General features: G+C 37.1%; 2 protein-coding genes across 3 annotated transcripts in view; both read left to right on the forward strand.

Moving 5' to 3' along the window:
• LOC146001315 (uncharacterized) overlaps positions 1–15,785 on the forward strand; it is a 121,963-nt gene that overhangs the window by 20,592 nt on the left and 85,586 nt on the right. The gene's annotated exons all lie outside the window — the stretch shown is intronic.
• On the forward strand, positions 2,791–3,756 carry LOC146001433 (uncharacterized). Its single transcript, XM_083138752.1, has one exon. The coding sequence runs from the start codon at positions 2,791–2,793 to the stop codon at positions 3,754–3,756; it is 966 nt and encodes a 321-aa protein (XP_082994878.1).

The following is a 15,785-nucleotide window of genomic DNA, read 5'->3' on the forward strand; positions in this document are numbered from 1 at the left end:
AATCAATCAAAAAAAAAAATCAATCGGTCAAAAGAGATAAATTATATAATACATTAGTAGAGTTTGGAATACCTAAGAAGCTTGTTAGTATGATAAAAGTATGCACCAGTGAAACAGAAAGTAAAATTCGTGTGGATATTAACGTGTCTGACAAAATTTACAATTCATGATGGGTTAAAACAAGGAGATGCATTATCTCCATTGCTCTTTAATTTTGCCTTAGAATATGCTGTTAGGAAGGTAAAAGAAACTAAGGAAGGACTAAAATTAAATGGTATGACTCAGTTGTTAGCATATGTAGATGATGTAGACTTATTAGGGGATGATATAAATACAATTAAGAATAATGCTAAAATATTTTTCAAAACTGCTAAAGAGATAGGTTTGGAAATTATCAAAGAGAAAACTAAATATATGCTTACAGGCCGAAACCAAGTGTTAGGTAATAATCAAAATCTACTTATTGATAACTCGTTTGAACCAGTTTCCAAATTCAAATACTTAGGAGTAATATTAACAAATGAAAATTTAATTAAAGAGGAAATAAAAAGTAGGCTTAATTCAGGAAATGCATGTTACTTCTCTCTTCATAAACTTTTGTCTTCTCGTTTAATATCTAAGAAACTAAAAGTTAAAATATACAAAACAGTAATTTTGCCTGTAGTATTATATGGGTGTGAAACTTGGTCCCTTACATTGAAAGAGGAACATAAATTGAGAGTATTTGAAAATAAGATCCTTAGGAAAATCTTTGGACCTAAAAGGGATGATGTTCAGTACTGTAATATAATTAAAATTTAAAAATGATGTTAGAGTTGCTCGCTAGATGGGAGGGAGGTCTGCCACGTGAAGTACATGTCATATGCATGATGCAATAGGACTGACTGAACTCGAGTGTCTTTGTCTTCGTGTGTGTGTGTGAGCGAGCGCTTCGCGACCACAAGTGGTGGTACTTCGTCGTCGTATAACCTGTGTCTTTGTGTATATAATATCCGTTATTATAATATATAGTTGTGTTCATGAACTATGAGAGACTTCATTCTTTAACCCAACACGAAATCAACACACTCCTTGACTTGGGAAAGTTACACCAGGTGTTTTAATGGTGTAACGCCGCTTCATGGTCCTCCCAACCCGGATTTGCGCAGTACGTGCCACGTGTAGTGAATTGACTTAACCAGCAGCTTTTTGTGCATTATCTCCCATGCCGGGTGTGTTCTGACTTTTGTGTCTGGACGAGTGTTAGTGTTGTGAACTATGGAGCAGATACTTTCGTGCAAACGTGTTCTGAAACGCGAAGTTACGCGTGTTGAAAACAAGATTGCGTCAGACGACATCTCACAAGAGAGCGTCACCATGTACATCAACAAAACTGTGCAATTAACAGGTGAGCTGTCTTCGAAGTGCAGTGATGAGCAGTTTGCGGAGTTTGATGCAGAAATCAGCTCGATTCAAGACCGATTAGAGCAGATGTTGGTGACATTGTATCGTGCTCAAAAGCAGCAGGGCGTGGCAATGGCTGCCAGTGCATCGTCGGTTAAAGCCAGTAGTGACTAACTAAATTGGACTTGCCTGTGTTCGCGGGAAACTTACAGCAGTGGCTGTCGTTTTGTGATTTGTTCGTTGCGTCTGTGCATAATAATAACTCTTTGTCCCCTGCACAGAAACTTCAATATTTGAAGTCTAGTATACGTGGTGAACCTGCATTGTTGCTGCAATCTATTACGATTACAGACACCAATTACAAAGAAGCGTGGGAAATTTTGAACAATAGATATCAGCAAAGGCATGTTCTTGTGAATGACACGATCAAGCGACTCGTGTCCCAACCTTGCATTCAGACAGAATCAGCTGTTGCCTTGCGAAAACAACCGAGTGTGTTCGTGTACTCAGAGTTCTAGAAGTTCCAGTTCAACATTGGGATGCAATTTTGGTTTTCCATACCGTGGAGAAGCTCGACAGTGTGTCACAACAGCAGTGGGAGCTTAGTGTGTCAGCCGATCAACTTCCGACGTTTGAGCAGCTACGAACCTTCCTCGATACGAGAGCATTGTCGGCGTCTTCTAGATCCCCAAACAACAAGGATACTCAGTGAAACAACCCTTTAGTGATTCCAGTGCCAAAAGAAATGCGAGTTCTTTTCATGTGTCAGTGTGTTGCCCTAAATGTCACCAGGAGTCCCACCCGCTGTATAAGTGTAATCAATATAATAGCCTATCAGAGCCTGAGAGAGAGGCATTTGTCAAAAGTAGTGACTTGTGCTATAATTGCCTTAGTTCCTTTCATAAGGTGAGTAAATTGCAGCGGGTTGCAGCATGGTGTAGGCGCTTTGCATTCAACGCCAAGCATAGGGATGACAAGCTTCGTGGCCCATTGAGCGCATCAGAGCTGTGGTTAGCATTGGTTGCATTAGTAAAAGTAGCCCAACAAGAAGAATTTTCGTGCGAAATTCAAGCCCTCAAGAAAGGAGCGGTCTTACAAAGAGCAAATTACATACAATACTTGAATCCGTTTGTTGATGAAATTGGTGTTATTAGAGTAGGAGGAAGATTGGAGCATAGTAACCTTCCGCATAACGTCAAACATCCAATTGTCCTACCAAAATCACACAAATTAACAGAGCTGTTAATCACACACGAGCATATCATTAACTTACATGCAGGTCCGCAGCTTGTCCTGTCAACACTGCGACAAACATTTTGGATAATAAATGGCCGAGACAAGGTTCGTCAAGTGCTGCGAAGGTGTGTCATCTGCCACAGATATACTTCCGTGACATCACAACAGATAATGAGTAATTTGCCACCGCCAAGAGTGACTGTTAGTCGACCGTTTTTACACTGTTGTATAGACTATGCTGGCCCAATTCAGTTGAAGTATATGGTTGGAAGAAGTGCTCGAAAGTACAAGGGCTACGTAGCTTTGTTTGTTTGTTTCAGCACTAAGGCTATCCACTTAGAGCTGGTGTCCAATGCATCTACAGCGGCTTTCCTAGCGGCCCTCAAGAGATTCATCTCACGTCGCGGTAAACCTAGTGATATGTATAGCGACTGTGGTACTAACTTTGTTGGAGCAAGTAGGGAACTAAGAGAGCTACGTGAAGTGACAAAACGAGCAGAACGAGATGAAACCACATCGCATTTCATTGCTTCCAGTGGGATCGAGTGGCATTTTAATCCACCAGGAGCTCCTCATATGGGTGGACTTTGGGAAGCAGGTGTAAAGTCTGTAAAGCACCATTTGAGGAGAGTAGTTGGAAACACAATTCTCACATTCGAAGAAATGTACACTGTTCTCACGCAGATTGAGGCGTGCCTCAACTCACGACCAATATCCCCAATGTCAGAGGATCCAAATGACTTGCAAGCCTTAACTCCAGGTCATTTCCTCATTGGAGATTCTTTAGTGGCGGCACCAGAAAGGGACTTCAACAAGACTCCTCTTAATCGACTATCAAGGTGGCAGCTAATGCAGAAGCTTACGCAACATTTTTGGCAGAGGTGGTCAAAGGAATATCTGTCCAGACTTCAGCAGCGTCCCAAATGGTTCTCGAAACATCGAGACTTCGTAGAGGGCGACATGGTCATTGTACGAGAAGATAACATCCCTCCACAAGAATGGAAACTGGGGAGAGTGGTAGAGGTTCATGCCGGACGAGATGGAAGAGTGCGATCAGCAACAGTAAAGACTGTAAATGGACTGTGTAAGAGACCAATCGTGAAATTATCATTGCTACCATTTGAAGTAGAGAAGTAAACTTGAAAAATCTATATGTTAATGTCAAATATTCAATATCAGAAGTTAGGTTTGAAGTGTTTATATCGTATCAATCCCTAAGATTGTATGTTTATTTTATTAAGTCTCTCTGAACGCTTCATGTTGACCAGGGCATTCACTTGTTTTTCTCAGCTGTCTCAAGCCTCTTAGGCATGTTTACAATGCATTGTGTTGTGCCATGCAAACCTCCTGAGCATTCAGGAAACAGGTAATACTTCTGGTTATGGTGTCAGCGGTTTGCATGGTAGCAATTATGATAATCACACGATTCGGCGATTCGGCATCGAGGAAGAGCTCGATGGCCAGGGAATATAGAGGTGAGACAAGCTGGGAGGTAGCGGACTTTGGGGATTGAGTGGAGAGAGAGAAGGTGGTCAGCAAGGCAGTAGGTGAAGAGTAGAACGACGTTCTGGTCGACAAATAGGAGAGAAGCTTACAGAGGACTTCGCTATTTTCATTCAGCTAAAGACTTCAGATAGACAGGTAATTATCCTACACCCAGCCATGATACAGGTTCAACGGTTCGCAAAACCCAACGAGTGACCATTGTCTTTTCAGTAGTTTAATTCATTTGTGTAATTTGTACCTTTCGCATGCCAAGCGATAACTCGTCATGTCAATGACGAGTGGTCTCATCAAGAGGATGAATGATGAGTAGTTTACATCACCCCAGCAATTAATTGCAGAAACAACTGGTTCAGATCCCTTCATTCTATAGAATGACACGTGGTCGAGGTGCTGGGATTTTCATTTATTTCTTCATGAACTAAATGAAAATTGAAAGATTATTTTGTAACCAGTTTCGAATTATTTCCCACCCCTAGGCTTGATACGTGGTGGATTTGCTAGGGCTTCTCATGCAGTTTTTCGGAAATGCGATGAGAAAAGAGTTTGTTAACCAGTTTAGATTTATTTCCCACCCCAAATATTGACACGTGGTCAAACCCCACCCCAAAATTTTGCTCACTTATTTAATTTTTAGTTTTTTGCCAAAATTAATTTTGAAAATACATAGGGCTTAAAGTTTTTTGCATTAATGGGGGGAGAAGAATTTATATATGCCATGATAGATGTTTAGTCTAACATGAGGATGAATTCGATTAAATTTATCGACTTTAAGTCTGGGTCGGTAATCAGCGAAATGTAGAATGCGGAGGAACCTTCGACCTAGCTCCGTCGCGGTTACCCACGTCGAGCTGGCGCTATGGTATCAGGAGCATCCGGCATTCCGCGTGGCGGAAGGTTCGATGTCGGGTTTTAGGGAGGCCCATTTCATCAAAAATGTGGCCGGCCCAGGTACGTCCGTGGACGATTCCCTATCAATCTGCTCCTGGTAGCTCTATGGTTCACTCACGAACCCGGTACCATGGCTACGACAAATTCCCACCTGGGAAAATTTTTACCATCCAGAATTTTAAATATGGAATAAGGGAAAGGCATTTAGATTTGAAGATTTCTTGCATTGACAGTGATTTTAGAATATTTTTTATATGATCTTGGATACGAAAATTATTACAACGTTGGTTATGAGGATGCAGTAAGCTACAGTGAACAGTAAACGATTTTACCCTTAACATTTTAATTAATTAATAACGTGGATTACAAGTGGATTTTAAAGTTATTTATGAATGAGGAAAATAAATTAGTGCCACCGAGTCAGAGTCAATCGGCACTATGGTGCATTTTAACGAGTTATGGCACAGAGTATGCTTGTTTGAGTCAATATATTTTTATTATTGTTATTATTATTAATTGAGATTCCTTAAAAGTTTAATTTAAATTTGGTTTAAAACTGACCGTAACTTGTAAAGGATTTAGAATGCTTGAACTATGACTGCTAAGACTTTTGCAACGAGGATATTACATTTTATATATATATAGTTTTGGGAACGAATAAGGCCCCAAGGACCACTCATTTATATTCTTAATGACTGAAGTCTCCTAGCACCTCATGAAGGGAGCTTATATTAAGGAGATAGTCAAGTTTATACGAGATAGTCACTTGCCTTACGTTACCTTAACTTCCGCATACATTGCCTGAAAATTTTAATTCATGTTAATATGTAAAGAAACGAAACGCTAATTATATTCCTCGACACGCTGTACAATTATGTCCGCTATTACACCAAGCGTATATAGTTAGAGTGGCGTACCGTGATTTAGGGTATAAACCGCCCGAATAATTAAAAGTTCTAGTTGAGAAGTAATAGATGTATAAATAGGCTGCAGTGACGAGAGATGTCCGTACACAGGTAAGCAGTTGTGACGAGAATGAATCCGTACACAGATATACATATACTTATATGCTTTAAGCAAAGTTAGGCACAGCCAACTTATTTTGAATAACTAGAAGAGAATTATGAGAGCATCACACGGCGTGGACGTTTCTCACATATTAACGAGATTTTTTTGTTAGTATATATTTATATTTTTTTTTCCTGTCCGAAACATTGTTTCGTTTGACAGTTGAATATTTATCCTTAGCACGTTGTAGCTTCGAATGTTAAAAACTTTAAAATGCAGATTGTTTTAAAATCTTAAATATAAATATTGCAAGTTTGCTCCAAGTTACGGCATTTATTAAAGTGAAACAGGTCTAATATTTTAAATCCTCTCGCGTGATATAATAATAATTTATGATAAAATGGCACTAATAATATTAACAATTAAAAGCAGACTTATTATTTAATAATGTGTCTTAAGCACAAAAGTTTTTTTTTGCAGTATGTAATAATACTATCTCAGCGAATACATCACTAGAATTTTATAGTTACTCTTCAGCAGAAGGTATATGATTATATTAGCAAAGTTTATTTTAAGCACCAGTTATGAGAATATTTATATTATATGAATATGTAGACGTCGACGTCAAGATTTTTTGCGCTCCAGTTACAAGTATTGTCCTTCGGATATTGGATAGCTACCGATAATCCTGGAAATCCATTCTGCCATCGCAGAATGATAATGATTAAACCACAACGGTTTTAGTTTCTAACTTTGCCACAATAATATGCTAAGCATATTTTAGAATGAGTAGAGAGAATTAAAGATTCTTCAAGTTTTAGTGATGTTAGTATTTTAATGCATTTAAAGATCGCATAAATAATAATTATTATTTTATTTCAGGTAGTCAGGAGTAAATCAGTCTCAATTTTTTTCCTTACCTTGTACCTCAGTACGGTTCGATTGATTTCAAGTATTTAAACATAAAGTTAACACCTGAAATTAAATAAGATATGTTTGCAGTAAAATTCAAAATAAGATAAGTTAAACAGTGCTAATAAATTTAGAGGATAAATAAATTATATTAAATAAATAAATTACGCAGATAATTTGAGCCTAGAGTCAGAACTAATTAAAAGTTGAGTTAAAATATCTACTAATTAGACTAGGCAGGCTTAAAGTACGTATTAGTTTTGAAGAACTGTGTTTGTTTTGATTGCCTAAGCAACATGAAAATCATTGCGATTTTAGTTATTTTAAACGGATTTCTTCCATACGTAAAAGCTTCTAATTTTATATATCTGTTGAACAAGTCCTTTGACTATCCTTATAATATAATTACAATTTTATTATTAACAACATTTATTATTAGTATTTTTATAATTTTCATAATTTGTTACTGTCAATGTCAACGCAAGAAATCTATTACTTATGACCATGAGTGTACCAACGAGTTACAGTTAAGCAAACTTAATAATGATTCACCGCCCATTGACCAGATTTACGACGATGTTGCACCGATTGTTGAAGTGGTACCATTTAAAACGAGTCACCCGCCAATTCCCCCACCCCTGCCTCAGTCCATTATTATTCAACCTAGGGTGCAACAAGAAGTTCAAGATGTATCCAGAAATAGTTTAGTCACTAAAGACGACAGTATAGATTTGCCGAAGAATATTTTATCCGTTAAAGATAGAGTTCAGAAATTTGCCGTAAACAAGGGTCCTAATTTTGTTCAAAACAGTTGCAAAATGGAAAGTGAATTGCCTATTTCATCCTGTGTTCAGCCAGTTGTAAAAGTTAAAGAGTCATTTGCGAATCAGTCACCAGTAAAAGTCGAGAAAGTTTCAAGTGTTACTTTAAAAGCAGAAAGTAAGCCAAATTTTCAGGTTCCCGAACCTGTTGTATCGTTCACAGACCATATTTTTTACGACTTCACGTTCGCCTAGAATTTTTATATTAATTACGATTCAAATTTTAAGTATAATTCATTTTTTACGTTTGATTGTACCTTATGCAAGGTTTATTAGTCATTTAGTTTGCTAGCAGCTTTCCAAATTTTGTTATTGTACGAGCACGGAAGTGTTCAAGTAAACACACTGTCGCAAGCGCGACGATATATTTTTTCCCTTTCCATCCCGCCTATGATGTAAGTTTTAAAAAGTCCTTGACTTCCATTTCGATTCTCGCAGCGCTTACTAGACTTTGTTCGTAGTAAGTTAAAGTTTTGTATACATTCACGCGTCACTTAACGCGTCAGCGAATCATCGCCCTTCATTTTCCTCCTCCGCATGTTGGTTTGTCACTTTTGCTTGTTACTCAAAGCAACGATTTTTTCGTTCGCTATCCCGAACGGAACCCGAACTTACCCGAAGTCGCCGATCACGCCTGTCGCTGTAGAGAACTCAGCTCAGTTAAGTACAAGCAACGTCGGAATGCAACGATAAGCAGAAATACATCGCAGCTGAATTTGCAAATTCCTTTTCTGCACTCAAGCTCTCTCCCGAGTACTTTGAACACGCTGGAAGCTCAGAAAACACTTAGCATAGATTTTCTCGAATCAGTGGCGTTCGTTCATTAAAATTTTATGGGAACAGTTTAGTTACGCATATAGCCATCAGAATTTGATTTTCACGATAGAACTTCCCATACAGCACACGAAGTCAGAATCATGTTTCTGAAAGGTTACGAAGTCTCATTTACATAACATACTTCAGTGTTTCCCTGTCATGGTTGCTTTAACATTGCGTGGTGCTTTCATATTTTGCGCTCGTTACATCTTACACAGGGATCTTTCAACGTAGTTACGTGCGATAGCCGACTCGTTGCTTCCCATCATCCACTGCGCGAAAAAAGTTGAACGACGCTGCACACCGACGAAACCAAATACAGATGAGTAGCGTGGTTTGAGCTTTGTTTCATGGAACAATCGTCTTTGTAAAGGCAGAGGTAAGTGTATTAATATTTACTTTTTTAACAGTAGTCTTTTTTACGACGAAAATACAGAATTCACAACATGAAATAAATTAAATATAGGCTACTATAATTAATTCTGCTTCCTCCATGATTGGAAACAAAGTGAGTTTCAGATTAGTGCAAAAAGTATGTTACTTTTATTGTGAAATTAAAGTAGGGTGTGTGAACATACATATATTAAAAATATATATATACACACACACACACAACAGAATTACTTACGTATACCGTGTAATTTATTCCTATTTCTACGTGCAACGTAATCAAGGATGTAGAGTTTATCATTCTGCCGAGCGTGGCTGACTATCGCGGGACTGTTTACCCACTGTACCCCTCGAGAATTACGTAGAAATTTTTTTAATCGACAGATTTCAATGTTTTATGTAATGCAAAAGTGGTTCCAGCTTTAGGAAAGCTCAAATAACGGATATATTTGATACCATAGAATGGCACACGTAAGATAAAATCTTCAATTTCTAAGTATTTTCGCCACTTTTTGTTGGTAAACATTGTTTGTATGTACAGTAAAATAGCGAAAGAACACGCCGAAAATGACTATCAGTACCAATCCTAACCTAACTACGTAAAATTATAGCTGCTTTTGTGGAAAGTCGTTTTGGGTGCTATATTCACTTGTGTGAAGTCTTCGGGCTGTTCTGCTTTACAGTAAAGTAACATTCTAAGGAAACAAACGTACTTTGCTTCACAATAACACATTTCCTAAAGCTAAAATCAACTGAAAACGTTCATAAACAAGAAAATCTTCATAAACAATGCCAGATATTTCACTTTCTTTTGGGGTACAGAGGGACAAGTGAACATTTGGTCTCACTGCAGAACATGGGCTGCTTTTTTCCTCTAAATAGACAAACAAAATTTATATCCCCTGAAAGTACGTACCTTCTACTTCCATTTTCCGGTATTCCTTTTACGATTACTATTATATTATTGCGCGTAAAAAATGTTTTTCCTGCTACTAAAAGCAATGCATTTCTCCATTTGTTCGCGTCCATATTGTTTACGCACTAAAATGTTGTGCGATATGTGAGACCCTTCGTTTCGCGGCATTCGAGTTGATTTGTCGCTCCGGATTCCACCCACAGACGCACAGTTTCTTTCATTATTTCAGACGAGGAATGCTTACAAGGTTAGGTTAGGCCTGTTAGGTTGGGTTCATATAGCATAAATACAATGAAAAATGTTTTTCCTGCTACTAAAAGCAATGCATTTCTCCATTCGTTCGTGTCCATATTGTTTACGCACAGTTTCTTTCATTATTTCTTCGAGGAATGCCTACAAGGTTAGGTTAGGCCTGTTAGGTTAGGTTTCATTAGCATAAATACAATGACTAATTATTATTTAGGCTAAGTGAACTAAACCTAGCTACCTAACAACATAGGCATTTTTTACTTTCGCTAGATTTGTGCAGGAATATGCCTTTTCCTTCGTTGCTACGATTTCAATACCGCCCAACCTGGACACGTTTTTCTGGTTTTTTTAAAGAATTTTTTTTTTTTCCGCACCTTAAAACTTACTTTCCCCGATTACTAACTACAAAACGTTACCAAAAAATTATGAACAGCGTTCCTCCTAAGCAGCCCATATTCTGCAGTCTTACCGAACATTTCCAGCGCGCACAAATAAAATAACGTGGAAGAATACTGGAAAGTGTTCCGTTGTGGACTGTTGCTGCTGCTAATGTCACTTGACGTTGGTATGAATAATTATTACAGACCAAAATGCTTTCATTGTTAGGTTAGGCAGCTCAAATTTGAAGCATTAAAATTCTTCCGTAAATACTTTACAATGCCCGCAATGTAGGTGTGAAGGGGTATTACATTCCTAAATGCATTTGTTAGGTTAGGCAGGCCAGGTTTAGAGCTGTTGTGATAGCAATTCCATGTGCTATTCTCATCACCTGTTGAAGAAGCTGTGACCTAAATATACACCTTTTTCATTTACATTATACCCCCCCCCCCTAATTTTGCACAAAACTTACCCTATTCTTTGGAAAAGAAAATTTTCTATCTTTCGTGTGTATAGTGAAGAGGTGTAGAATACCTTGTACCATATAAGTTGTTACGTTCCCAGCCTCTATCTAAAAATATTCACATTTCAACTAATTCATTCTGCGATATAGTTACAATGTGTAAATTGAGGGCAGCACCGTTGTCATGCAGTTTTTTGAATTTTACACACTGGCTAGACGAGTAGGTAGCAACAGCTATGCCTGCTTCGAGATATGTGCTGACATGTAACAAAAACCTTTTTTGCCCTTTTGTAGGCATAAACCTGAGCTGCCTAACCTACTCATGTGTGCATCCTATTTATAGCAGGAATAAATATGTGAATAGTATAGGTAAGTCAAGTTTAGGTTATTTCACCTATTGGATGCATACGTCAGTAGGTTAGGCAGGTCAGGTTTATGCATACTGTATAAATGGCCCAAAAATAATTTTTGTTACATGTTCGCACATGTCTCCAAGCTGTTTTTCCCAACTCTATTTTTGATTACATTGCTTGCAAAAATATAATTGTCACATTCTTGCAAACTTATGCAATCAGACTTTGTTTTAAAATATGTATGGGATCTACAACATGCACGAAGTAAAATTGTAAATTATTTTTGAATCACGATTCTTGTTACTTCAGCTCCTTTGGTGGCAATAATAAAATTAGCCGTTGATAACACAAAATGTACATGACACTCTTAATCAAAATTCTGTTTACATTTAAGTATACAATTATAGACAAAACAGACATGGTACTGGCTACCATAGCCCTCTGAAAGATACAGCATGCCATGACTTGCAGTAGTGTCACAGTGCTGTGACTGGTTACATGTATATTATTACAGGGTATGACTGAAGATGACCGGACCCCTCTCAGATTTTCTTCATATTTGGCATACTTACTAATTGGGGCCTGCTAATGATGAATCTGAAGTTAAAATTTGTCGGAAACGTCTAGAAATTGCAAAATATTTGCGAACCATTGACGCTAGCCCAACGAACCATTGACGTGTGGTTAGGTTAGGCAAACATAGTTAAAATTTCATGTCGTAGTAGTATCAGGAATATATATATATATATTTGCTTGTGCAACAAAAGAATTGTGAAAATAGACTTTCCATTCCGAAAACTAACTCCTTATTTTCACTTATTTTGCAATTTCTATACATTTCCGACAACTTTTAACTTCAGATTCGTGATTACGAGGCCTCAATTAGTGAGTATGCCAAATATGAAGAAAATCGGAGAAGGTTCGGTCATCTTCAGTCGTTCCTATTACAGTGACCAACTGTGCCAGGTGATGAAGCTAATGCTTTTATTATTATTATTATTATTGAATCTGGTCTCATTATTCATTGTAATATGAGGAATGTTTGTTACGAGATACACACTAATTCATAAGAGATTGTGTTGTATTATTAGTTTCCATGCTGCTTGTTAGGTTAGGCAGTTATGTGCATGGGTTAAGTAAGCACCACTCTAAAAATTTGGAATGACCATATCACTAGATATTTAGTCAGCTTTTCCAATATTTTCACCATTAATCAAAACTTAATTTCTAATTTTATTTATTATTTACTTGCACCAGTCGTTAAGTTACTCAGTTAGGCTTATCACTTGTAAGCAGAGAATGCATGTTTTCCTTTCATTGTATCTGGCAGTACTGTTTTTAAATTTTGTGATCTACATTTTGAGAGCAAAAGTATGTTCTCTACTCATTTTTTTTTTCTCCAGTCTTTTGAGGATGGAGGTATGACTTATTTTCTGGTGAGGCTTGAGATGCCCTGCATACATAGGCATGTGGTTAAAATCAAACCAAATTGTTCCAAGGAAGGTCAGCAATCGAGGAGAGGAGAATATCAAAAAATTCAATCAGTTTTATTTGTTTTAAACATATGTGCATGCATAGGTGCACCCAGGAATTTTTGTATGAGAGGGGTTGGGGGTTGTCAACCAAATGAAAATGTGAGTCTGCTAGTTAGGTGGACCTTCGTGGTACTGAATGGTTAATATGTAGTTATATAAACATCATAGCCAGGAACATGCCTCTTATAAAAAAATAATTAAAAAAATACACCTAATATATTTCTTATTCTCAAGCAACAATTTTAGTGCTGGATGAATTGAAAGTCCATCAAAAGTGTGCTACGATTGATAAATGCTGCTGTGCCATTCCAGACAATTGAATCCTATTATTTTAAAATGCTACAAGGATGAATAATTTTCCATTATTAAATTGTGAGGGAAAAGTAATTTGCTGTAATGGTAATAATGGTCCCACGGTTGGGGGGGAATGAATGTTCAATTGCAATGTTATGGGGGAAATGAAACATTAACTCCAACCTTGCATGTGGGGTAGGTTCCACCACTACCCTTTTTATACTCTACATTAATTCCACTATCAGTCACCCATCAAAATAATCCTGTCAGTTCATTACTGACTGTTGACTGTTGCATGTAATGGTTGTGTTCGGGCTGGGGTAGAATATACCCAATGTCCAAGGTTGCATTATTGTTTCTGCAATTTGTCTTCTATGCACTACCGAGAATTGCACATGTTAATTCATAAAATATCTTCTTTTAGGATCTGTTTACCAACACTGGCCAAATGCTAGAGCAAGAGGTGTCTAATATGGCAGAAGTGGCGTGTGCGGGTCAAACTCAGAAACAACAAACAAAACAAGTAAGTTATAATGATGTAATGGAAACTGGAATAATTTGCATTTTTTTACTCTCAAAGTCATGAAAAGCAATACACTGATTCAGATTAGCATATTTACACTGCAGTTAGAGAAACCTAACTACGAATTAGATATTTGCCGGGCTTGTGGTTGTGCTAGTTTTAAAGTGTAATCTACCATCACATTCTCCTTGATTTACAGTGAGAACATTGGCATCAGCAAGATATAGATATCTGCCATTGCTCCCATCAGCCATTGTTCCTCCCACCAGACAGCTTGCTAAAGGCATATATAGCAAGAAAACTTGGTGAAACTTTTTCCCTCCATATGGCAAGCATAAAAATTCATAAAAAAAAAAAACATTTTCGCAAGCACCCCTCCACCCTAGTTGTCTCACTGTCACCATGTTAAACTACATGAGCATCCCCAAACTAACCCCAAGGCTCTATCAAACATCCCCATCTAACATTTTCCACTTCAAACTCAGAATCCAGAGACAATGAAATGCAAATTTATTTTCCAAATCAGCCTTGCAAATGTTGGTTAAATTACATAGCAGACATATATTCCTGTTTGTCCTTTTGTGTGACTTTCACACAGCATAAGAAAGTGTTCATTGCGGTTTGAAGTGTTTTTTGTTTAGGTTCACTTTATGCACAGATAAGCTAATCGGGTCTAGACCTACAGTTTAAAGTGGAAACCAAACTGCTAGGTGCCTCCACCGGAAATTGAACCTGGGACCCCTTAATTACAAGGCAACGACGTTACCACTATGCCAGTAGGGAGGCAATAAAGTGTTTGTGTTATCATTTTTTATGTGAGATGCAGAATTTTTTCCAAGAATGGTTTTGGTTCTTTGAGAAATTGTACAAACATACAGAGCTCATAATTAATTTATTTTCTCCCTTTCCAAAATTGAGCCTATTGTATTCTTAAATCACAGACATTAGAAAAAGAAGACTCATTTTGGCACATCTATCCCTTCCCTTAGATCTGGCATAGTGAGTTTGAGATGCTTGACTGAAGGAATTGCTGTAAAAGTTTTGATATAAATGTATAGAATAACTGTCATTCCATGTTTGTTTTATAATATCATAGAGTTGGAAGTGGTCGGAAAAACTGGCTTTTTGGGGAAAAAAAACAAGTTTTTTTCTCCGTAGCTATTTTTGGTTGAGCTTTTTCACAAAAGTGGCTCAAATCAATGAAAATGCAGGAGTTGGCAGTACTTTTCCTGTTGCATGGTTTTCGTATATCTCCCTACTGTAAAATATTTACTCATTTCTAAATATAAAATACAATTTACAATATGAAATTTGTAGCTAGATATAAACAATGTTTTCAAAAAAGCTGGCTTGAGTTTGTTATAGGATAATTTACATGAAGCAAAAAATAATATACTCCTATCTTTTGAGAATCTTGTATGAAATCTCTTTATATTAAAGTTTGTGTTCGGTAAAATACATTTGTATTCTGGCTTTCCAGTACATAATGTATAATTTGGTTAAATGGCGGCTAAACCTTGACACGGAGCAACTAGTGATATAATTTTGCTACTTGTTGCAGTGGTTCTCACCTTTGAGATCACAGCCTACTAAATTTATTTCTTAAAAGTCGATGCCCTGATCACAAGAATTTCATTCATAAATACATTTCTGATCTTTAAAGTTTGTGTAAATTAACATGCACTCTCAATGAATATTCAATATTAATATATAAACTATGGCATAATCATAAAGAGTAATACATAGTTCAATTATGTATAGGCTTGCTGTCAAATATGAAATTAGATTTAAATTAGTTGTCAACCCCTGGGTGCAATGGACCTTTTTTTGAAATGCACTGGCATTAAAACTGAAGCAGAAGCAAATAAGACTGACCGCAAATGGCAAAAAAATATTTAAGAGATCGGGACTGGACCTACAGTTTGAAATTAGATCCAAAGCACTCTGCCTCCATTGAGGATTGAACCTCAGACCCCTTCTTATTACAAGGCAAGAGCATTTAATTTATTCCACTCCAGAGGTCCATTTATTTTTATGAAAGGTACCTTATATAAAAATCTGGCCTTTTTCCAACAACAGTACTTGCAAATTGTTCTCTCTGATTTGCAGGCTAA

Source organism: Lepisma saccharinum, chromosome 17 (genome assembly GCF_977018435.1).
Source record: "Lepisma saccharinum chromosome 17, izLepSacc3.1, whole genome shotgun sequence".
Lineage (NCBI taxonomy): Eukaryota > Metazoa > Arthropoda > Insecta > Zygentoma > Lepismatidae > Lepisma > Lepisma saccharinum.